Here is a 25,890-nt window from a genome sequence, read left to right on the forward strand (position 1 = left end):
GAACCATATACCAGCAATGCCAACTCTTTCTGGAACAGTCAGAACCTTGACTACTCTTTCTATTGCTACCATTGCATTTGATATTACATCTCATCAAGGATCTAATCCAAACTCTGTTCTCAAGTACTCAAGTGCAAATCTGAAGTAATTGCTAATGTCAATAGAGATACAGCAGTGTTTAACCAGTGTAAGCGAGAAGAAAAGTAGGTCCCTTGTGTCTCTGCCTCACCTCTTCTCATGGACTTTAAGGCCAAAGGGACTATCGTGATCATCTAGGCTGACCTCCTGCACATCACAAGACTCAGAACCTCACCCATCCACTCCTGCAATAGGCCCACAACCTCTTGCTGAGTTATTGAAGTCCCAAACCTGGATGAAGAAAGTGATTGAAAAAGTGATTACAGTAATTTATTTTTCCAATTAATCTAACAAAAGTAGTTCTACAACTATTGTTTCAATTTCTTTTTAAATGGAGAAGAGTAAGAATGTGGAATGGTTAATAAAGGGATCCCACCTTGAAAGCTAGAGAATCTATTCTCCCCTTGATGCATGCAAAAATATCATTAATCTTACGTAGGCAGTAACAAGATATAGAACCGTTGAGCCAAATTCACCACGGGCATAAGCAAGTGCAACTCCACTGAAGTCAATGGAGTTGTATCTGCTTAGGGCAGCAACAAATTTGACTTCTGGTGTCAGCACATAAAATATCCAGCATCACAGTAAACATCAGGTTAGGGCTCTTTCTTTGCCTTCTCAAAAGGGAAATTGTCAAGGTAGCTTTCTGCTAAACGTATAAGCTGCCTCACGGCGGAAAGTAACAGGATGTCAACATCGCACAAAAGATCCAACTCGGAGCAGTAGTTTTTAACAGGTACAATCTGAGCAAGAGGGATTCCAAGTTTCTCTGCAGTTATCCGCATCTGTAGAAAAGGCACAAAATGGATTATCCTAAAGAACTCCCCGACTATTTTTCAATCTTTCTGTTCCTTGAGGAAGCTAAGCAAAAGCTTTGAGTATTTTCACAGATATTGTTTGGTGAGATTAAAAGTGGAAGATTTTTAGTTCTTCAAACTTCCTTATACTGAAGACGTAACTACTTTCACATATATTTTGAAATCATATCCATCCTGCAACTGAAGTGGCAACTACATTTTGATGCAGTGACGGTTCAAGGCCATATTCACAATATTTTATTCTTCTTTAGCAAATTCACTGCTAGAAACTGACTGTGTAAACTGCCCTGGAGGCCAAAATCCTCTGTTTAATCTCAGAGGTGATACCCAGGACACAGAGCTATTTTTCCTCCATTATGATCTAGAAAGAACACTACTAGGGATTCATCTCTGGTATAATTCCACTTAAGTCCATATTTGGCCTTTCTAGATACAGGGGGATATATTCTCTGGGCCAATCCAGCTCCTTTGTACTGATTTTGGTCATAACTAGACAGTTAAGATTCTGATGAGAATAACTGTTTGCTGGTATAAAACTGATACAAGTCAGCTCCTTTAGAACCACGCTTCCGCACACATCCTGACCCGGCGTCGTGTGAGATGTAGAAGTATGGGGAGTAGATGTATGTCAGACGCAGGGAGGGACCAAGGCAGAGCTCTGCTTTGCTATGCTAAGCCTCTAAACCATGGTTCACACTGGGGCCAGCTCACAGAGTCAGGGACAGCCCTTCCCCCTGTGATTAACAGATTTCAGATACAGGACAGAATGTACCCCAGGGTCAGGACTCTAACCTAGGAACTGATCCAGTCCCTTTGTATCATTCCTGCTGAACAAAGCAGTCAGAACACAGTCATGTCCCCTAAGCTAAATATTCCCCAGGTGGGGGAGACTTCAAATGGCACAGAGTTGGATATTCCTCTTGGCTGGGAGATGGTCACTTGGGCCACATTTCTCAAAGGTATTTAGGCACCTAACTCCCATTGAAATCAATGGAAGTTAGGTGCCTAAATACCTCTGAGAATTGCTGATGGCTAAATCAGCCCCAGGCCAGCCTCAGTATTGGGGAACTGCAAACCCCCAGCAGCCTCTGATTCTCCACAACCTTCTACCTTGTGTTAGCATTTATGGCTGTGCAAAGTGAGTGCAGAATAGGTGTAAAAATCTACCAAAGCAAAATGGCAGCATGATACAAGCACAAGATGGAAGGTAGCAGGGAATCAAACCTTTATAGATTCTCTCCTGAATCAGACTCTGTCAGCATGGGACGGGGCAAGGAGTCCAAGGAGAGAATTCTATGTGCTGGTCTGCATGAGCCATGTCATGACTTAGAACAGCCTAGGGACTGTACAAAATTAATTCAGCAGTGTTTGCTCCCCGAAAGACAATCTGCTTAAAAAAAAAAAATCAGCAGAACAGAGCTCCCTCCCACTTCCTTCCTCCCCCGAAGCACTCTTTTTTTCAGTTTTACACCTATTCACACGAGGGGAAATTTGCAGCTGGCCAGTTTTGGCCAGACTCCAGCCCCTTTATATGGAGTGGGGTTTGGCAAAAGAATCTGGCCCTTAATTTTTAATGAGGTTTCTGGTATCGCCACCTTTTTCTGTTATGCAGTTTTATTCTTCAGAGGTGCAGCTTGCAATTTTAACAAGTCCTAAACCTTTTAGGTAAACCAAAACCTGAGGTATTAAATTTAGTTATATTTTCAGCTTGTGCCTACAAGATCAGAATGAGAATGTGTGTAGGAATATGAGGGGATGCAAGTATTGCAAATGTACTGTAGAGTATCACAATACCTTGATTTGTTCAAGGCAGTTGAGTTAATAGATAGCACCACAGTCAACAATGCCATACTTTACCTGTTTCTCAACAGCTTTGCTTTTGTACACACACTGGACGTCTTCTTCAATAGTAGGGCAAATTTCATCCACTTTAGTTAGCAAAACAAGTTGTGGGATCCCTGTACCAAAAAAAAGAGTAAGCCTTTACACCTAATTTCCCATCAGTTCTTCATTGCAACTGCTTCTCCTTACATAAGGTGAAAGCGTTTCTGTTTTGCACAACAGCATTAGAAAAAGATTAATTATTAAACTAATATTAATTGAACAGTTATTGGGCAGCACCCTAATTCTCTTGGTGGGAAGATGCTTTGTAAACAAAATTATTATTATTCTACTAGTATAGTAGACACTACACTTAATGACTCACTCATCTCATTGGGAAGATTGCCAGGGCTGAGATTCAGTACAATGAATTCAATGACTCACAACAAGGGACTCCAAAACATGCCACACCTAGCTGAGTTCAATAGCACAATTGGGGCCTGCTTTCACCCCCGTAGGTTATGTCTCTGTCTATTGCCTCCTATGGAAATGACTCATATCACGTGGAAAGAAAATCAGGTCCCAGGTATTGTGTCCAAACATAACCACAGGAGTTGATGTAAACTGGCATTCACATATATATGACTCCCATTCTTGAGTTCTTTTTTCACTTTTTGTCGCTTCCTGTCTTCACTGCAGCTGCTAAATGAATCAATCTTACCTTTACTCCCTTTTAAAAAGGTTTTAATGCCTTGGATTATATGTATTTTAAAGTAATTACTGAAATCAAAGTGAATTTTTCCTGGAGAAGCCTAGTGCACAGCTCTGTTTCCCCGGGGGCCTGTGTCAACAGGAGGGCTCTGCTGTACTGAGGAGCAGAAACGCAATAGGGCACACTGTACAACCAAAGAGTAGAGAACAACGGAGGTGATCAGGAATTCCTCTATTCTCCACCAACACCAGAGCCCATTGCAGTGCCCATACTTCCATCAGTCTGGGGGCCTGTCCCTCCAGAGTGCATTAATCCAGCTCAGAGAGTCAGCCAGCGAGTAAACCTCAAAAACAATAAGTGGCAATTCCTCCTCCCACACCAAGGATAAGCCTGGCTCCTAGCAGTACTTCAGGCCCCTAATGACCCAAGCTGCTCAGGCCTGAAAGTCAGATCACCTCCTGGGCGTGCCCACTTCATTCAGTTCTATGATATTAGGAGACATACAACATACCAAACTGGTTCACTTTTCTTCGAAGCTGTTTCAGCTTCTCTTCCAGTTTCTCAGGGAGAATCTCAATTTTGCACCCATCAATAACAAATGCAACACAATGAATCTGATCCTTCAGAGAAGGGGTCTTGACATAGCCTGGAGAATCTGAACGAAGGGTGGCTGCTGGATTAAACTGCAAAGAAATTTTTTTATAATAATAAGTAGCACTTCCAAAGAACTGGAGATTCAAAGGGCTGTACAAACACTGATTCTCAAAATACCCCTCTGGAGCAGGAAGACAAGTATTCTTATCTCATTTTACAGAGAGGAATACTGATATGCAGAGAGGTGAAATGATTTACCCACACTCATAAAGGGAGTGGTCAAATCAGGATTAAAATTCCAGATTTCCTGATTCCCAGTTTCATACTCATTCTTCCAGATGGAGAGCCAGATTCTGATCTCTGTTATTGTAAACATTTGGAAATTCAGAGTCGCTCCTTTGAAGTCAACAGAGTTCCTCTGAATTTGTATCCCTTGTGGAAAAGTAATAATGAAACCAAAAGGCATCTCTAGAAAATAAAGAGGATTCACGAGATATTCCGTGTGTGTGTGTGTGTGTGTATGTGTATGTGTATGTGTATGTGTGTGTGTACACCCATACACACACACACTCACACACACACCATTGACTATCCCTACTATAGAGTTTTTGAACACACTTTTTATTAAGGTTCCATCTATAAAGCATTAATAAATTATTAACAGATGTTTTAATAAATGATTCATCGATTGTTGTCGAGTCCATCAAAAATTTACCCATAACTATGGCTTATAATATCTACTTATGTGCTTATAACCATCTATACACATGCTGCTCACTACTGTAATGTGCTTTTAACATTCTTCATTTATTAATTCTTTGTAAACCATTTATAGATGGAATTTTAATATAAAGTGGGACCAAATAAATCATGGAAAGATTGGTCTTGTGGTTAAGGTATAAAACTGCGACTCAGGAGATCTCACTTCCAATATAACTTTGACCAAGATAATTAATCACTGTTCCTCAGTTTCATATCTTTAATATTACGTTAATAACACTTTATACCTCGCTGGGTTGTTATGAGGATTAAGTTAAGATTTGTGAGGAGCCAAGATACTACAATGATGAGAGTAATACAACAACCTTAGCCCTCCATCTTTGCTTCTGTAACAAGCTCAGCTCAACTGAATGGTCAATCAAATTCTACATCTCTTGCATATCACAAGAGTTAAAATTTGAAATGGTCTATAGACAGCAGCTCTCTACTAGGCAAGACAAAAGGCCAGGTAAGAAGGCACTGTACTAAGCTCGAATATGGTGGAAGCTGCTCTTTACAATGTTTTAAAACAATGTTTTCTAAAAATTCAAAATGTCAAAGTTGTTTCTGCTTTACCAAACTAACCCATTCTTCATTTTTCAATTTTTTTCACACAAAAAAATTAATAACAATTGCTCATTTCCTGAAAACCAGGTTTCCAGTTAAAAAAAAAATGTAGAGAATCATTTCAATAATATAAATGGTTACATTTTTGCTAAAAATCTTTCAAAAAATTTCATGAAAAACTACATGAATTTCAAGAGATACCAGAAATTTGGGGTAGGGGCATTAAAGTCCATTTTTCTATTTAAAACCTTTTTGTTCAAAATATTTCAACCAGCTACAATCTTTAAATACCTTGAGCCTGATTCTCCTTTGGCTTGTACCTGAACAAAGTAGGTGCCAAATGCTACCTGGGCAGAAGGGTGGATAGCGATTTAAATCAACTTCACATGACTGTAAAAGACTACACAAAATGCAGGACAGTGGAGAATCGGGCCTAAACACAAACTTCCCATAGTTTATTCCTTTTCAAATACACCTTACCTATGATCACCATTCATAAGGTTTTACTGTACAGTACCACATATGCAAGAATGTACTGAGCACTGTAGATATTTTGTTCCACAGTAATTAAATTTAGGATATAATATTTGTACATGTAAAAAAACATTAAAGGATATCAGTCGAACTGCATAGAATTGTAGAAATCCTACCTGGTACCTATCAGGAACGTGGCCTTTTATTATGTTGGACACTTCATCAATTTCCAGACCTGTTCCTGATTTTTCTTCTATTCCCATTGTGTCACAGAAGATAATAGGCAGAGGCTTGCCATCTCTTCCATCTTTAACTGGGTAAGTCCTGTACTATTGGGGCAAAAAAAAGTAACATATAGAAATACATATCTAAAACATTCATATTTAGCACCAGATTATCTCTCATCCATTTCTTCTCACAAGTACATGCATGGAATTCAGTGGGGCAATCATGGACTATCTTTGGGTTTTCCATTTAGTGGGAAAAAAATGTGGATTTTTAACTAAGAGACTGTGCTTTAGCTTGAATGTTGTTTAATTAGAAGCAAATATTTACCTGTGTTGTCACACTAGTATTATCAGATCCTGCTATGGCTTGGCTTGTCACATAACCTCGGAAAACAGAATTCACAGAGTTGAAAAAACTGGACTTCCCAGCTCCAATTGGACCAAGAACCAAAATCCGAATCTGTGGCACTGAGTTTAAATAAGGTTTGTAAGATCTGATTTCCTCCATTATTTTCCCTCTTTCCCTGTTAAGACAAAAAGATTTTCATAGTGTTAAACACCCATGAGATCACAGCACGTTTTGCACTGCATATAGGCACAGTGAAATCAGTAAACTGAAATATTCCCCATCCCCCCCATATACTCCATCTTTAACTATCATCAAACACACAGTCTACTCAGGACTGTTGCACCAGCCAGAGTGACCACGGTTGATGGCGTCACACCAGGCATCATGTTGTTAAGTTCCTAGATCTGGCTCAATCCTGTGAATCCACAAATCTCAGGGGTGGCCCCACGGCCGCACCAGGTACAGTCAAAACATGCACCCCCCAGGTGTCAATAGAGAGTTTGAGAGCATCCTGGTAACATGGCCAAAGAGCATCCAGTGTGCTTTTGAATATAATGTACAATTGAAGAACAGCCAGATCTCTCTGAGAGAATGACCTTCACACTTTGACATGGTTTGGACATGGAATGGATTTTTAACTATGATATCCTCTAATTTTGGGTGCCCAATTTAAAACATCCTATGGCCTGATTTTCAGGAAGTGGTGAGTACCCAGAGTTCCTATTGAAGCCAATGGGAGAATCAGGTGCTCAGCACCTATACAAATCTGGCCTACAATGTCTCAATCTGGGTACCCCAAATCAGTGGTCAACTTTGAAATTTTTGAAAATGTATTCAACTAATGCTGCCTAAAACAGTTGCTTTGACATGTCACTGGAGAATTAAATCTCTGTTGCAATGTGCTGACTCTGTCACTGGTAATGCAGCAAAGTTACATTCATTCATTCAAACAGGCTTAGAAGTAGACATCCGGCCTGCGGGACCGTCCTGCCCAGCCCCCAAGCTCCTGGCCTGGGAGGCTAGCCCCCGACCTCTCTCCTGCAGTCCCCCCAGCCCCGCAGCCTCAGCTCGCTCGGTCCGCCACCGGCACAATGCTCTGGGCGGCAGGGCTGTGAGCTCCTGGGGCAACGCAGCTGCAGAGCCCAGCCTGACCCGGTGCTCTGTGCTGCGTGGTGGCGGCGTGGCCCAGCTCCAGCTGGGCGGCGCAGCTGTAGCGCCGCCAGCCACCGGTGCTCCAGGCAGCGCGGTAAGGGGACAGGGAGCAGGGGGGTTGGATAGAGGGCAGGGGAGTTCAGGGTGGTGGTCAGGGGGCGGGGGTGTGGATAAGGGTCGGGGTGGTCAGGGGAGGAACAGGAGGTTGAATGGGGGCAGGGGTTCCAGGGGGGCAGTCAGGAAGGAGGGGGGGTTGGATGGGGTGGCGGGGGGCAGTCAGGGGTAGGGGTTCCGGAGGCAGTTAGGGGACAGGGAGAAGGGGTGGTTGGATGGGGCAGGGGTTCCCAGGGGGGCATCAGGAATGAGAGGAGGGGTTGGATGGGCCGGCGGGGGTCCGAGGGCGGTCAGGGGACAGGGAGCGGGGCTGTGTGGATGGGGCAGGGGTCTCAGAGGGGCAGTCAGGGAACGGGGGGGTTGGATGGGGCAGGAGTCCCGGGGGCGGGGGGGAGGAGACAGATAGGAGGTGGGTGCTTTTTACACTGTTGACACATGGCATCTTTGACAAAAGATCCTCTACAGCTAACTTTGTACAGCATACATGCTTAGCAGAAGCACAACATTTTTTCATGGAAGATGCTTTAACTACCCAGATATCTGTTGGAAAAGTAGGACAGCAAAGCACAAAATATCTAACAAGGTCTCTGAATGTGTTGAAGATCATGTGTTGTTTCAGACGGTGAAGGAAGTAAGCAGGAAGCAACCACTTTAGATTTGATTCAGAATAATAGGAAGGAATTGGTTGCAAATCTGAAGGTAGAAGGCAATTTGGGTGAAAGTGATCATGAAATGATAGATTTCATGACTCTAAGGAAAGGAAGGAGTGAGAACAGCAGAATGAGGACAATGGACCTCAAACTCAGAGAACTGGTAGGAAGGTCCCATGGAAAGAAAATGTAAGGAAAAAGGATGTTCAGTAGAGGTGGCAGTTTCTCAGAGAGACAATATTAAATGCACAGCACCAAACTATCCAGATGTGAAGGAAAGACAGCAAGAATAGTAAAAGGCCAATATGACCTGAAAAATCAAAAAAGAATCATACAAAAAGTGGAAATGTGAACAAATTGCTAAGGATGAGAACAGAAGAGTAGTATAAGCAGGTAGGGACAAAATCAGAAAGGCTACGGCACCAAATGAGTTACACCTAAAATGGGACATAAAAGCAGGGTGGATTTTAAAAAAAGATTTTTAAATATTATTTAAATTATAAGAAGTTTTCTTTTTATAAACAAACCTGTTAAAAATAAAATCTGAATTTAATACAAAATATGTTAAGGCCAAAATTTATTATAATTTCTTGCAATATTTAAATTAAAGAATTAGTATGCTGAATCCATGAGCCTCCATCAAAAACTCGGAGTTAAAAGCTGCTTTTCTATATAAAGAAAGTATCAGGGGGGAAAACATTTAACTTTTGAGGTCAAACTTTATAAATGTGGCACAAAAGTAGCAATTAAGCAATATATCATTCACTATTTTCTAACATACTAAAAATGTACCATTAATAAGAATCTGAAAATATAAAGCTATATATTTATTTAAATAAATGCATATAATTATAGTGTACCTTCCTAGATAGCAAAAAAAGAACCAAATCTAGTGTAATGGTTCTATTTAGTTGTAAATCAACATGTTTTAATGGTTATATCAGCCAATGAGAATGCACCTTTCTTTAGAAATACAAATGAAAAAGTTAATTAAAAGGGATTATTTAAATCACGACTTTCCACTTGGTGATTTAGATCAATCCACCCTGCATAAAAGGCAATAAGAAGAGGTTCTATAAATATAGTAGGGAGCAAGAGAAAGACAAGGGAACATGTAGATACACTACTTGGTAGGTGGGGAAGGAGAGCTAATAGATGACGGCAAGACATGTTTAATGCCTATTTTGCTTCAGTATTTGCTAAAATGTTACCAGATACTTAACACAATTAATATGAACAAGGGGAAAGGGAAAGAACAGGTTAAAGAGTAAGTTAGATGTATTCAAATTTTCAAAGACTGATGAAATTCACATTAGGGTACTTAAGGACCTAGCTGAAGCAATCTCAGAACCGTTAGCAATTATCTTTGAGAACTCCTGGAGGGTAGGTGATGTCCCAGAGGACTGGAGAAGAGCAAACATACTGTTTATCTTTAAAAAGAGGAACAAAGAGGATCTGGAGAGTTACAGTCAGCCTAATTTCAATACTTGGAAAGATACTGGAACAAATTATTAAACATCAATTTGTAAACGTCATTCTAGAGGATAAGAGGGTGATAAAGAATAGCCAACATGAATTTATGAAGAACAAATCATGCCACCTAACATAATCTCTTTCTTTGACAGGGTTACTGGCATAGTGGATCAGAGGTGAATCTGTAGACATGACATATCTTGATTTTAGTAAGGCTTTTGAGACAGTCCTACATGACATTCTCATAAGCAAATTAGAGAAATGTGGTCTAGACGAAATTACTATAAGGTGGGTGCAACACTGGTTAAAAGAGTGTGATGAAGTGGGAATTTTTCATAATATTTTGGATGAATATTGTCGGTGTCTCAGTTTCCCCTATGTACTGCATGATTAACTAGCTGGTGGGAAAAGGCGGTTTACTTTTTGTAGCGATACAGGTATGACTGTTCCCTGGCTATCTGGGGTCTGGGGCCTGGGCCCCATACCCATGCAAAGTTTCAGAAGACAATGGCCGCTCCGATTGCCCAGACATTTGGTGCCAATCAACTAATGACATGGGACTGCCAAGCCCCTCTGCAGGAAGCCAGCCAGTTTTGACCAGCTGGAGAAAAAAGAAAAAGGTGAACAGCCAGGTGATGAGAGGTTTGCCCAGGAAGAAGAACAAAGGGGAGGAAGGGCGGAGGGGATTGTATAAGTGTGGGCTGCTGGCAGCAAGACACACTCTTCTGGACTAGGACTTGAGGGGCGTCAAAGAGAGCTTGGGGCTCAGGACTGACCGAGATGGAATATTCTGTAACTCTCTATGTTAACCAAGGACTTTCTACGCTGTGTTCCAGATATCTAATAAACCTTTCTGATTTTTACAACGCTGTCTGAGATTCACTCCAGATTAAAACAATGAGGAGTCCTTGTGGCACCTTAGAGACTAACAAATTTATTTGGGCATAAGCTTTCATGGGCTAGAACCCACTTCATCAGATGCATGGAGTGGAAAATACAGTAGCAGGTATATTTATACATAGTACGTGAAAAGATGGGAGTTGCCTTACCAGGTGGGGGGTCAGTCTAACGAGACTAAATATACCTGCTACTGTATTTTCCAATCCATGCATCTGATGACGTGGGTTCTAGCCCACAAAAGATTATGCTCAAATAAATTTGTTAGTCTTTAAGGTGCCACAAGGACTCCTCATTGTTTTTGCTAATACAGACTAACACGGCTACCACTCTGAAACCTGACTCCAGATCAGGGGTAGGCAACCTATGGCATGCATGCCGAAGGCGGCACGCGAGCTGATTTTCCGTGGCATTCACACTGCCCGGGTCCTGGCCACTGGTCTGGGGGGCTCTGCATTTTAATTTAATTTTAAATGAAGTTTCTTAAACATTTTAAAAACCTTATTTACTTTACATACAACAATAGTTTAGTTATATATTATAGACTTAGAGAACAAGACCTTCTAAAAAAATTAAAATGTATTACTGGCACGCAAAACCTTAAATTAGAGTGAATAAATGAAGACTCAGCACACCACTTCTGAAAGGTTGCTGACCCCTGCTCCAGATTAAGGAAATTAGGGGTGCATTGCTCCCTTTGGGTGTGCAAGCCTTCCCCAGGTGTCCAATTCAAATGGACTCACTAAGGGGAGCTCACGGAGTTAAGCAGGGGTGCTGAAGGCTCAGAGGTTCAGTCCCAGGAGGCAGAGAATCGATGGGGCTTACCCCAGTGAGAGAATGTAACCCAAAGGGGGATAACACACTGAAGGGGTCTTCTTGGGGACTCTTCCAGAGCTGTTCGAGAGCATCAGACCTGTGGATTCTGTGACAAAGATTATTCTTAAAGAGCAGTTATTAAGGGTTTGCCGTCATACTGAATGGACCTATCCAGTGGGGTTCCACACGGATTGGTTCTGGGTATGAAAGTATTCCATATTTTCATTTATGACTTGAATAATGAAGTGGAGAATATGTTTATAAAATAAGTGGATGACACCAAGCTGAAGGGATTATAAGCACTTTGGATGACAAGGTTGGAATTCAAAATGAGCTTGACAAATTGGAGAATTGGTCTGAAATCAACAAAATGCAATTCAATAAAGACAAGGGCATAGTACTAAAATTAGGAAGGAAAAATCAAATGTGCTGCTACAAAATGGGGAGTAACTGGCTAGGCAGTAGTAGTGCTGAAAAGGATCTGGGCGTTATAGTGGCTCACAAATTGAATACGAGTCAACAATGTGATGCAGTTGCGAAAAAAGCTAATATGATTCTGGAGTCTGTTAACAGGAGTGACAAATGTAAGGTACAGGAGGGAACTGTCCCGATCTGCTCAGCGCTGGTGAGGCCCAAACAGGAGATCTGTGTCCAATTCTGGGCACTACAATTTAAGAAAGATGTGGACAAATTAGAAAGAGTCCAGAGGACAGCAACAAATATGATGAAAAGTTTAGAAAACCTGATCTATAAGGAAAAGTTAAAAAAACTCGGCATATTTAGACTTCAGAAAACAAGACTGAGGGAGGACTTTAAGATAAGAGTCTTCAAATATGTTAAGGGCTATTAGGGCCGGCTCTGGCTTTTTGGCCGCCCCAAGCAAAAATAAAACGGGGCGGCCGGAACGGCAAAGCAAAAAAAAAACCCTGCAGCGTGGCCGGAGCGGGGGTGCAGGGGGACCAGCTAGCGGGGGGGAGGGGGAGAGGGAGGGAGAGGGAGCGGGCGGGAGAGAGAGAGAAGGGGAGCAGCCAGAGCTACAGCGGGGCGCGACCACGCGGCCCCTCCCGCCGCACCGCCTGCCGGGAGGGCTCCGCTCCGGTTGGCGGGGAGGGAAGGACAAGGACTGCCCTGCCGGGCTTGCTGCAGGGCACTCCCGTCCTCCACGCCGCCGCCCCCTACAGGGCGGCCGGAGTGGAACGGAAAAAAAAAAAGTGGCCGTGCCGCCCTAGGATTGGGCGGAATGCCGCCTCATTCAATCTGCCGCCCCAAACACCAGCTTGCTCGGCTGGTGCCTGGAGCCGGCCCTGAGGGCTATTATAAGAAGGAGGGTGATCAATTGTTCTCCATGTCCACTGAATGCAGGACAAGAAGTAATGGTTTTAATCTGCAGCAATGGAGATTTAGGTTAGGATATTCGGAAAACCTTTCTAACTATAAGGACAGTTAAGCTCTGGAATAGGCTTCTCAGGGAGGTTATAGAAACCCCATCACTGGAGGTTTTTAAGCACAGGTTAGATAAACACCTGTCAGGGATGATCTCGGTATATTTAGTCCTGCCTCAGTGCAGGGAGCTAGACTAGGTGACTTCTTGAGATCCCCTCCAGCCCCATATTTCTATAATTCTATGCTGAGATGCACAGGGTTTTCTAAACATACCAAATATTTTTATGTTTGCCACACTGTACCTATGCCACTCTGGGAACTGGCCAGATAAGTAACTAGCTGCTTAATCATGGTCTGTAATCCTCTGGAATGTCACTTTAAGTCTCTGCCATGGCAAACTCAGTGTGGCTAAGAATAAGCATAGCTCTTCATGAAGCTTATTTTGGTCCAGACATCAATAACTCATTTATGTTTGATCTGTTCTGAAATCATCATTTTGTACTTATCCCCAGATTGTGAGGTGCTCAGACACTATCATGGAAATCATAGAATATCAGGATTGGAAGGGACCTCAGGAGGTCATCTAGTCCAACCCCCTGCTTGAAGCAGGACCAATCCCCAGACAGATTTTTGCCCCAGATCCCTAAATGGCCCCCTCAAGGATTGAACTCATAACCCTGGGTTTAGCAGGCCAATGCTCAAACCACTGAGCTTTCCCCCCCCGATGGTCATAGGTGCCATATTAGTACCTAAGATACACAGATGAGCATCTTAGCAACACATAAGTCTGTCTACTCTAGCCCCATCTAGTTAATTTCTAAAGTAACTCACATCACCACAGTATTTGGTGGCCACAGATCATTATAGTGATATATTACAACAGTTAACTTACTCAGTTGTCCATGTAATCTTTCTCCATGGAGATTCCAGGAAACTGCTAATATCTAGGGGAAAGGAACATATAACATTAAGAGTACGAAGCTATAATTTCCTCAGTAAACATTTTCTCTTTTGATATCAACTTACCTTCAACTCGATACACCTCACATTCTATAAGGCCTAGATCATTTCCAAGCAGATCAGCAACACTGTATGTGTAGTTGTTGTTAGAACTTGCTGCTGCTGCTGCTGCATTTTGGTTCAACAACTGCAGTGCTCCACCGCCAAAATTAGGGCCAAGGGAACTATAGTCATATATAGCACCTGATGCAGTTTTAACAGGAATTTTTAGTGGGCTGAGCACACCCTCTTTGCCTTTTAATCTAAAGAGAAAAGCCTTCTCATCATTTATGTACCCTCCAGATGAAACATAGCTCTGACATGTAAAGCCTCCAAAAATATAACCACTTCCATTATATGCTACTGCTACAGTTGGTCCTTGTGCATCACACTTGGCATGAAATATAGAAGCATTGTAACCATGGACGCTTGCTTTATAGAGAAGAGAGAATTGTCTGCTCCCCAACAGATGTTGCAGTTGCTTTACTTCATCTTGTGTCAATCTAGATTTGACACCAGCCATTCTTCTTAATCTAAAAAGACAGAAAAGATGTTACAAATACAAGTATAACAATAAGAAAAATGTATTATTATTTTTAACTCATCTCACCAAAGATGGAAGACAGTAGTGAAGGCCTTTGTTCCCCATGGAATAGTAAATCATTATCACATCATTATTAGTTTTATTCCATGAGTATCTAGACGTTCCAACTGAGGACATGTGTATTGTGCCTAACATTGCGTTAGGAACTATCCAAACACATAGTTAGAGACAGTCCCTAACCCAAAAAGCCTACTGTCAAAATAAACAAGACAGACAAATAGTGGGAGAAAGATGTTTTTATCACCATTAACAGATGTGGGAAATGAAGCAGGGAGGGCCAGCTAGTATAAATCAGCATAGCTTCATGGACTTCACAGCAAAATACTTTTTCTGCCTGAATGGAGACAAAATATTCTTAAAACGTATGGCCCAATTTTGTTGCCTTTACTCAGGCAAAACTCCTACTGACTTCAATGCAAATCAGGACCATTTTATCTAGATGATGAAACCTTTCATACTGTAACCTGATTCTAATCTTACTTAGACTGGATAACTCCACAGACTTCACTGATTTATGGTGGTGTAAATGAGAGAAAATACATATTCACTGCCTCAAAAATATAATTCCCAGTTTATGGAGTGAATCTTTTTCTATTTCCAATAACAAAAGAATGGCATACTGGGTAAGACTAATGGTCCATCTAACCCGGTATCCTGTCTTGACAGTAACCAGTGCCAGATGGTTCAGACAGAATGAATAGAACAGGGCAATTTTGAGTGATACATCCCCTATCGTCCAGTCCCAGCTTCTGACACTTGGCGCTTTAGGGACACCCAGAGCATAGGTTTGCATCCCTGACCATCTTCGATAATAATCATTGATGGACCTATCCTCCATGAATTTATTTAATTCTTTTTTGAATCCAGTTATATTTGTGGCCTTCACAACATCTTCTGGCAACAAGTTCCAGAGGCTGACACTGCATTGTGTGAAGACGTACTTCTTTTTGTTTGTTTTAAACCTGTTGCCTATTCATTTCATTAGGTGATCCCCTAGTTCTTGTGTTATATGAAGGGGTAAATAACACTTTCCTAGTCACTTTTTCCATACCATTCATGATTTTATAGAACTCTATCATACTCCCCCTTAGTCATCTCTTTTCTAAATAAAACAGTATGAAAGTTGTTCCACACCCCTAATCATTTTTGTTGTCCTTCTCTGCACCTTTTTCAATACTATTATACCTTTTTAGAGATGGGATGATCAGAACTTTACACAGTATTCAAAATGATTAAAAGTCTAGAAAACATGACCTATGAGGGAAGATTGAAAAAATTGGGTTAGTTTTCTCTTTTCCAGACTAAACAGAGAGGGGATATGATAACAGTTTTCAAGTACATAAAAGGTTGTTACAAGGAGGAGGGAGAAAAATTGTTCTTCTTAACCTCTGAGGATAGGACAAGTAGCAATGGGCTTAAATTGCAGCAAGGGTGGTTTAGGTTGGACATTAGGAAAAACATCCTGTCAGAGCGATTAAGCACCGTAATAAATTGCCTAGGGAGGTTTTGGAATCTCCATCATTGGGGATTTTTAAAATCAGGTTAGACAAACACCTGTCAGGGATGTTCTAGATAATACTTAGTCCTGCCTTGGGTGCAGGGGTCTGGACTAGATGACCTCTTGAGGTCCCTTCCAGTTCTATGATTCTATGTGGGTGTATCATGTATGTTTATAATGGCACTATAATATTTTCTGTTTTATTATCTATCCCTTTCCTAATGGTCCTTAACATTGTTAGCTTTTTTGACTGCCGCTGCACATTGAGTGGATGTTTTCAGAGAACTATCCACAAGGACTCCAATTTTTCTTTCTTGAGTGGTACAAGCTAATTTAGACCCCATCATTTTGTATGCATAGTTGGGATTTTTTTTCCCCCAATATGCATTACTTTGTACTTATCAACATTGAATTTCATCTGCTATTTTGTTGCCCAGTCACCCAGTTTTCCCTTTGTAACATTTTGCAGTCAGCTTTGGACTTAACTATCTTGAGTAATTTTGTATCAACTGCAAATTTTGCCACCTCACTGTTTACCCCTTTTTCCAGATCATTTATGAATATGTTGAATAGTACTAGTCCCAGTACAGACCCCTGGGGGGACCCCACTATTTACTTCTCTCCATTCTGAAAACTGACCATTTATTGCTACTCTTTGTTTCCTATCTTTTAACCAGTTACCAATCCATGAGAGGACCTTCCCTCTTATCCCAGGACTGCTTAGTTTGCTTAAGAGCCTTTGGTGAGGGACCTTGTCAAAGGATTTCTGAAAGACCAAGCACACTATATCCACAGGATCACCCTTGTCCAAATGCTTGTTGACACCCTTAAATAATTCTAATATAATGGCCTTTACAAAAGCCATGTTGACTCTTCAGCAATATATCATGTTGATCTATGTGTCTGATAATTCTGTTGTTTAGTATAGTTTCAACCAATTTGCCTGGTAATGAAACTGTTTGAAATGGGCCATTCTCATTACCACTACAAAAGTGATTTTTCCTCCCTTGGTATCCTACTGTTAATTGAATTGTCTCATTAGACTGACCTCCCACTTGGTAAGGCAACTCCCACCTTTTCATGTGCTGTGTATTTATACCTGCTACTGTATTTTCCACTCCATGCATCTGGTGAAGTGGGTCCTAACCCACGAAAGCTTATGCCCAAATAAATTTGTTAGTCTCCAAGGTGCCTCAAGGACTCCTTGTTGCTTTTCCTGGTAATGAAGTTAGGCTTACTGGTCTGTAATTGCCAGGGTCGCCTCTGGAGCCCTTTTTAAAAATCAACATTAAATTAGCTACCGTCCAGTCACCTCACCTGGTACAGCAGCTGAATTAAGCGATAGGTTATATGCCACAGTTAATAGTTCTGCAATTTTATATATGAAACTCTTGGGTGAATATCATCTGGTTGTGGTGACTTATTAACTGTTCAATTTATCAATTTGTTCCAAAACTTCCTCTGCTGCCACACCACCTCCTGAGATAGTTCCTCAGATTTGTCACCTAAAAAGAATAGCTCAGGTGTGGGGATTTCCCCAATATACTCTATACAGAATTAATTTAGCTTCTCTGCAATGGCCTTATCTTCCTTGAGTGCTCCTTTAGCACCTTGATTGTCCAATGGCACTGTTTAGCAGGTTTCTGATGTATTAAAAAAATGCTGTTGGTTTTTATGTCTTCACTAGATGTTCTTCAATTTCTTTCTTGGCCTGCTTTATTGTATTTCTACACTTGACTTGCCAAAGTTTATCCTCCTTTCTATTTTCCTCACTAGAATTTGACTTCCAATTTCTAAAGGATTCCTTTTTGCCTCTAACCACCTCTTTTACTCTGCAGTCTAGTCACAGTGGAACTTTGCTGCTTTTCTTTTCTTTTTTTAATTTGGGGTGTGCATTCCGTTTGAGCCTCTATTATGCTGTTTTTAAATAGTCTCCATGCAATTTGCAGGCAATTCACCCTTGTGACTGTTCCTTTTAATTTCCATTTAACTAGTTTCCTCATTTTTGTGGTTTCACTTTTTGAAGTTAAAGGCTACTGTGGTGGGTTTCTTTGGCATTTTCCCCCTGCAATGATGTTAAATTTAACATTATGGTCACTATGAGTGGTTCAGCTACGTTCACCTCTTGGACCAGATCCCGTGTTCCACTTAGGACTAAATCCAGTATTGCCTCTCCCCTTGTGGGTTCCAGGACAAGATGCTCCAAGATGTAGTCATTTATGGTGCCTAGAAATTTTACCTCTGCATCCCTTCCTGAGGCGACATATACCAGTCAATAGGAGGATAGTTGAAAAAACCCATTATTAATGTCTTTTCTGCCTTTGTCGCCTTTCTCTCAATATTTCACAATCATTGTTACTATCCCAGTCATACTCCTACACTCTTCCATCCATCTTCAAGGATGGAATTACTGTCCATAGAGATTCTATGGTACAGTTTGATTCATTTAAGATTTTTACTTTGACGCTATGCTTTCTTTCACACATAGTGGCACTACCCCAACAAATGAGCTACTCTGTCATTCCTATATATTTTGCACCCTGGCCAGTTAATGACCAGTTGAAAGCACAGAGCCAGTCCTGTAAATCCTAACCTGAAAGCTCCTTGTATGAGCAAAGTGCATGGGGTTTATTGTCTGCATAACCACACAAGATTAGTTTAATAATTCTGAAGATTATGTTGCAAGTAGAAAGAAAGAATTAACAAACACATCAATGTTATTTGTGTTTTCGCCTTGCCACGTTTCATTTCTTCTTTCAGTGCATTGTTTGTATGGACTGACACAGAGGCTAACAGACCTCCAAAAATTGTTCTTTTTTCAGTTCTCTTAATATTTTCCAAGAGGAGGGTTGGTTGTTTTTTTTCCATACTGACTGCTCTGCCAGAAGAAATCTTTGTGTGCAGCCAGATTGGGGGGGGGGGGGGGGGGGGGGGGGGGGGGGGAAGGGGGAAGAGTTGGTGTCCTTTTTTGGTGAGAAATGCCTTTAGGTAATTTGGATCTGCATATATTGGATTTCAAAGTCTTGAGTATCATGTCAAATGGTATATACTCTATTTTATTATTATTCATTATAGAGATAAAAAAGAAATATAAAGCTGTCCTCTACTCTTTGGGTCCTTTTTCTGTAAATATGCAGAACTTTCAAGACCACTTACTGCTTAATTTCATATTAACAAATTTCTGCATGGCACAGGGCACATACTTTGCTCAGAAATGTACAATACATGCTGTCCTGAATAAATGTTCTTGTCTTGTCTCCAACTTGGAGAATTTAAAAAGAACATTCTTCATGAGATTTCCAAAGTATGCCTCTGTCCAAATATATTAGAATGATGTGACCAAAAAGATGAAACTCTACATTCTACTATTGGCAGGGGAGTGCTTCCTAAACACACTATGCTCCCTGCTTATCAAGAAGAACTAGACCTAACACTTCTTGTTTTGGGTACATCAAGAATGACTTCTCTTGCAACAGTACGCCAATTTCTCTGCTCTCTATTTAAATATATTGCCCCGAAGAGGATGAGCCAGGATTCAATTATTACCACTAAAATCTTAGGAATATTTAATTTAGAAAAGACTATTAGGGTTAGAATTACTTGAAAGTTCTCTACCTAGACTGTAGGTGGAGCTAGAGTTATGGTTAACACATTCCCTGATTGTTGCCCCAAATGCTCGATCTCAACCTAAGCTTCAAGTTACCCTGAATAAATCAAGAGTAACATTACTGTACCATGCGTAAAGGTATAACTTGAACCCGATCTTATATACGACCATATTCACACCTCTGCATCCACATTCAAGAGCAGATTTTTGCCCTTCTGTGGGTATTAGTTAAAGGGATGGTAGGGGAAGTATTTTACTACCCGTCTTGTGGTTATATCACAAACTGACCAGTTCTGGCACTCAGCAGCTGCTGCTACTGTCCATCCCTGCTGAATGCCAATTTCCCCAAGGTCTCTGTACCAGAGGCTTTGCTAACATGTTCAGTGTGAAACAAGGAGATTTCTTTTAAACAGTGCTTTTAGCTAAGAGATGATGTTATGAAACAAGGGAATCCAGAACATGATCGATGTTATTTTCACCTCATTGGTAGCTAGGGTGACCAGATGTCCCGATTTTATAGGGACAGTCCCGATATTTGGGGCTTTTTTTTATATGGGCTCCTATTACCCCCCACCCCCTGTCCTGATTTTTCACACTTGCTGTCTGGTCACCCTAGTGGCAGCTGGCACAACTCTCTCATTCTGGCTCTTCAGTCACGACACTTCCTCCTTGCTCAGCACAGCTAACATACAAATGGCTTTCTGAAGCATGGCCTGGGACATGCAGGACTCCACTGGCTAAAGTGATCAATATCTGCTTTAACTATCCTCTGGTCTGATCTGAAACACATAACTTAGCGTTTTGATAGCAAGAATTGCTTCAACGAAGCTACAGTGCAAGTGTAAAAGCTTGGGGAAGGGAGAGGGAAGCTTTAGCGAAGGGAAATGAGATCATCTTCCAGCTCCTGACACCAGCTACACGTTAGAGTCTAGAAAGAGACTCATCATAGAAAGAGACATTTTCCCACCGCAGCTTGCCAGCACTTAAAAACCAAACCTTCTCTCGATCCATCTTAGCATTTTAAGCGCTCACAATGGATATATACAAAGATATGGGCTCTTACCGTGCAAGCGCTTCTGTTGGAAAGTCTCAGGGCGGAGAAGAAACGAAACTGAAAGTCAAACCTTTGTTCTTTACAGCCCTGCCGCCAATACCAAAGCAGCCAATGGAGTTGGATTTCTCCAGTCTCCCGGGAGCGGGCTGCCAGCCCCTATCAAGCTACCGGCTCAGAGACAATTCTGCTACAACATAAAAGAAAGGTGATGTGATCTCCAGCTTCCAGTGAAAACCAGTGCTACTCACGGTGTAATAACAAGGAAAGGAAAGGGTTAGACTTCCAAATGAAGAGTTAGTGCAAAGTATTATTTTAAGTGAAGGTTTTGTGGGTGAAATCCTGGCACCTTTGGAAGCTTTGCTATCACTGCCAGTGCTATCCCTGCAAGTGCTAAGTAGAGTACAACAAATCGGAATGTAAGCACGGCTCACCAGAGGTGCTGGAAGTAGAGGTGCTGGGGGTGCTGCAGAACTCCCTGGCTTGAAGTAGTTTCCATTATATTCTGGGTTTACAGTTTGGTTCAATGGCTCTCAGTGCCCCCACTATAAAAATCATTGCAGCACCTGTGCCGCTCACTTGCCACTAGGCTGACCAGTCTGCAAGTGTGAAAAATCGGGACGGGGGGGGGGGGTTAATAGGAGCCTATATAAGAAAAAGCCCCAAATATCGGGACTGTCCCTATAAAATCAGGACATCTGGTCACCCTACTTGCCACTGCCTTGGTGTCAATGGGCCGGGCAGTAGAAAATCAGACCCTAGCTCTCTGTAAATGCAATGGAAGGTTTTAGAATTCCTTGGGATTCCTTTCTCAGGTAGATTTTCAATTAAAAACCACGGTTTGGCCCTTTGTGATAAGAGGCAGGATTTTGTCTGAAAGCTTCATAGTCCAGTGGTGCTGTTTTCATGGGATGCATTTGATCTTTGCAGTTGAAAGCTAGACCCTTCTCTAACACTGGGGCAGTAAGAGGCAGCATAATTCTGTCCAGGGAAGGCTGGGAGAGTGCCCATTCCATTGAAACCTCACACCCATGCTGAACGCCTACTGGAAATAGCATCATCTTTTTAAATACTATATTCTCAGGTGAAGGGAAAGATCAGGAAGGCTTGGTTGGGGCAGGGTTCTCCAGAAGCCAAGCACAGCCATACTCTGCTGACAAGAACTGTGTGAGACAGGGGCCTGCAAGCAGGGGAGAGTCTGGCACCCATTTCCCCTGTCCATTTCCCACAATGCCAATGCACATCAGGGGCGGGTTTCCCTGACTCTCCCTGTCCCGCTCTCCCTTTGCTCCTCCCACTTGCTCACTCTCTTGTACAGGCCTGGTCTACACTAACCCCCCCACTTCGGACTAAGGTATGCAAATTCAGCTACGTTAATAACGTAGCTGAATTCGAAGTACCTTAGTCCGAACTTACCGCAGTCCAGACACGGCAGGAAGGCTCCCCCGTCGATGCTGCGTACTCCGCTCGCCGAGCTGGAGTACCAGCGTCGACGGCGAGCACTTCCGGGATCGATCCGGGGCACTTCCGGGATCGATCCGGGATCGATTTATCGCGTCTTAACCAGACGCGATAAATCGAACTCAGAAAACCGATTGCTTACATCCGGACCCGGATGTAAGTGAAGACGTACCCTTGGTACACAGAGAGTGGAGAAGAGGGTGGGAAAGGAGCAGAAAGAGAGAGGAAGGACTGGAGAAGAGCAGATCCAGAGGGTAAGGTATGGAATTCAAGGAGGCAGGAAGGGTAGTGAAGGAGGAAATGGGAGAGTAGAGGCTGTTCAGCTGAGCCAGCTAACCTTTCTGGACACAGGAAAAAGAGAGAGAAGACTGGTTGGGGGGGAGGGGAGAATAGGTTCAGGCAATTTTTACTTACCCAAAGTTCTTTCCCCTGGGTCAGGCTTGCCCAGACTCGACTGTTGGGACTGACTGGACAGCAGTGGAGTCTTGAAGAGTCCTGCAGCTGCTGCAGTGGACTGGCTCACAGCATAGCTGGACCTATCACATGACCTCCTCCTCCTCGTCCTCACTGTTCATGTCAGGGACCTGTGACTTTTTTTTTGGCAAAAGTGGCCATTTGTCCCGTTTGCACTTTGCCAGCTGATGTTGATCATTTGGCAAGAGCAAATGAGACAAGTGCCTACTTTTGCCAAAAAAGTGGGGTGTGCACCTCTAGCGGGGCACAGAGAAGTGAGAGGGATGAGCAGCAATGCCAGCCCTGTGGGAACAGGGGACAGGGCTCCAGCAAGCTGCATAGGGAGGTAGGCAGGGCTCAGGCGAGCAGCAATACAAGCCCCACGCAGGGAGCAGGCTGGGGTTGGACAAGAGCCCTGCACATGGGGGAAGCAGGGCTCAAGCCAGCGACTCAGGTCAGCCACGTGTGCAAGGGGGGGGGGAGAAGGGGGAGCAGAGTATGGGCCAGCTCCATGTGTGTGGGGGAAGGGGAGGCAGGGAATAGGCCAGCCCCACATGCAGGAGGGGAGGATGCAGGGCTTGTGCAAGTGGCTCGGGCTAGCCCCACGTGGTGTTCAATTTTCCCTTTGGGAAATATGGTCACCCTATCCCTATGCCCTTCATCTCCTGAACTGTTGTCCTGTGAGGCTAGAAGTATCTGACAAATTCAGCAGAGAAGACAAGTGGGCTGAGAAACCAGAGGGCTTAATCCTATACTCCATGTTCACCACAAATCTCTGATCAGGGCCGGCTCCAGGCACCAGCGCAGCAAGCAGGTGCTTTGGGTGGCCAACGGAGAGGGGCAGCACGTCCGGCTCTTTGGAAGAATGATGCAGTGGCGGTAGAGCTGCCGCCGAAGTGCCGCCGATCACGGTTTTGGGTTTTTTTACTGCTTAGCGCAGCCAAAACGCTGGAGCCGGCCCTGTCTCTGATCAAACTCAGTGGGGCTTTAGCTAGAGGAAAGGCTGTAAGACCAGTAGGTGAGTTTCTGTAGGTTGCAAAGTTTCATAACAAGAGCTGAAAAGCCGTATGTCATTAATACCAGGTATCAATTTTAGCAATTAATAATACCCTGCAATTCCCTGATTTACCTAGAATAAATTGGCAACAGATTTACCTGCCAATGAGTCAATCACATGACTATTTTTACCATATTTGCCATAAATGGTTGTGTGGTCTTCTTTGCACTTGGATTTGGGAACTTTAAGGCTAAGACTGGTGAAAGCAAGAGCACAAGACAATTTAAGAAATGAACATCCTCTATGTTCCTTATATAACATCAACAACAGGATCAGTTGGTTAGGTAAGAAGCTGTTGGCGATACATGACTGGTTTATAGTTGCAATAATAAATTATTCTCTTACTTTAATACCAGCCTGTACCCACAGCTCTTTATAGTCATGCAAACAAGTTACAATTAAACTACTGTCAAACATTAAGAATGGAGTAATAACAGTGAACATTTATTAATGTTTTGAAATTTATTGTTTCTATCAAAACCAATAGTAAAAGTTAAAAAAACTAATGATAATGTGGAAATTGGTTTTAAACCAAAATGCTTACTTGACTTTTGTTTATCTTTACTTAGCCATGATTTTTCCATGATGCATCACAATAGTGCTTACTTAGTGTTCAAGACAAAGTCAGGATTGTCCTCATTGGTCTGGTAAGAAAATTTTAAATATAAGTAAGATAAGTGTAAGCTGGGGTCAATAAAGTCAAAAAAGACAACGAAGATGGTTAAAGCAGCAGTGGGAATGTCAATGGCTCCAACTCTGCAAATAGATCCCCATGCACAGACCCCATGCACAGACTTCTACACAGAATCTCATTGAAATCATATGAGATCCCCATAAAGAACAGAGATGCCGTGGTAGGACTAGGGTGAATGAAAGATGCAGAAACAAAGATACATGACCTGGAAAAGAAAGGAACTAGCAAGGACTTGAACAAGGTATCCAGAATGGAATGGTGCCATGAAAACTGACCAGAGTCTCCGTTTGCACAAATTAAAAGAACAGGGTGGCACTAACACTAGTAAAGTCAGAAGACGTGAAAGGAAGTACTGCTTCACAGAACACACAGTCTCTTTATAGAATTCACATCAGCAACTCAAGTACTGTGGATAGATTCAGTGAATTTATAATATTTGTAACTATGCCACCTAAAGGCAATCGAATTTCATGCTTCATGGTCTAAAATAACTTCAGGGATTAGGAAGGAAGTTTTCCCCAGGTAAGTGATATATAATTGGCTAGTTGCATAAATTATGATGGGCACTGGCAATTTCCAGATACATTACCATATTTCACAGAATAGTGGCTTCATCTAGCTGGACAGATATTCTCTTCCTTTGATCCAAGATTCTTCTATGATATTCCCTGGAACATATTCTATATATTCAAGATAGCTATTCCTGAGACACCTATTTCATTCTCCTTAACACCGTATTTGACTATCCAGTAATTTTACTAGCACTCTGGGAATGGTATTGTATATTCCAAATGCCTTTTTATACCAAGTTATATAAAAGTAACATTGCCAATAGTATATTACCAGGTTGAGAATGAGAATCAATAAAAAGTGCCCAAATGTGCAGTCAATTCAGCTCACATGTACCATTAATAATACTGTAGTATATCAACTTCATATACCCTTGCTGGGAAGTAAATTAACAAAATAACTTAGAATTTCACCATTCTATTCAAAGCACTTTCTTTAAATTAGTGGCAATAAGAATAAAGTTCTGATTCAAAACACTAATAGTGTTTAAATTATAGATCTTTATTCAATTTAATGCTCAATTAGAAGGTTACAAAAAATGTTTGCAAAGGCAAGTTGCAGTCCTATTCTAGAGTACTGTACCTATCATTTGTGATATGTTCCCCCCACCTCTCAAATACATTTTCTCAGGTACGGAACATGTTGCATTTTCCAAATCCTTTCCCTTACTTCAAGTTTCATTTAATCCATCATTGACAGCTTTGGGTCGTGGTAGGCAAGCAGCCATTTTGGCTTCTCTTTGCTCTCTGGCTGTTCTCAGTCAGATTCATTATTTTGCAGATATAAAAGAAACATCATAGGTGAGTCAAGATACTATTCAAAAGATCCTCCTACAAAAAAAAATAATAATCAGAGATAGAGTATCCTTGTTCCTTCCTTGATACGAGAACATTCAGGACTGACAACCACATACTGAGTTTCTCTGTTAATCATACATACTCTACTGAGATTT

At 42.0% G+C, this 25,890-nt stretch overlaps 1 protein-coding gene across 1 annotated transcript; it reads right to left on the reverse strand.

The window, feature by feature from the left end:
• Window positions 1-386: 386 nt before the first annotated feature.
• On the reverse strand, window positions 387-20,787 carry LOC112114244 (interferon-induced protein 44-like). Its single transcript, XM_024210853.1, has 8 exons — window positions 20,716-20,787; window positions 13,971-14,476; window positions 13,837-13,888; window positions 6,439-6,634; window positions 6,060-6,212; window positions 4,001-4,172; window positions 2,814-2,914; window positions 387-923 (listed from the first exon to the last, which is right to left on the reverse strand). The coding sequence occupies exons 2-8, from the start codon at window positions 14,464-14,466 to the stop codon at window positions 735-737; spliced, it is 1,359 nt and encodes a 452-aa protein (XP_024066621.1). The 5' UTR covers window positions 14,467-14,476; window positions 20,716-20,787; the 3' UTR covers window positions 387-734.
• Window positions 20,788-25,890: the final 5,103 nt, after the last annotated feature.

This window comes from Terrapene carolina, unplaced genomic scaffold (genome assembly GCF_002925995.2).
Source record: "Terrapene carolina triunguis isolate 2854851 unplaced genomic scaffold, T_m_triunguis-2.0 Scaffold210, whole genome shotgun sequence".
In the NCBI taxonomy this organism is placed as follows: Eukaryota; Metazoa; Chordata; order Testudines; family Emydidae; genus Terrapene; species Terrapene triunguis.

Coding starts and splice junctions, on each gene's coding strand:
- LOC112114244 (XM_024210853.1), bottom strand. CDS start 14,466: ATGGCTGGTGTCAAATCTAGATTGACACAAGATGAAGTAAAGCAACTG. Junction 6,635..13,836: donor AAGATTACATGGACAACTGA/GTAAGTTAACTG, acceptor TTGTCTTAACAG/GGAAAGAGGGAAAATAATGG. Junction 924..2,813: donor GCAAAGCTGTTGAGAAACAG/GTAAAGTATGGC, acceptor CCTTTTCTACAG/ATGCGGATAACTGCAGAGAA.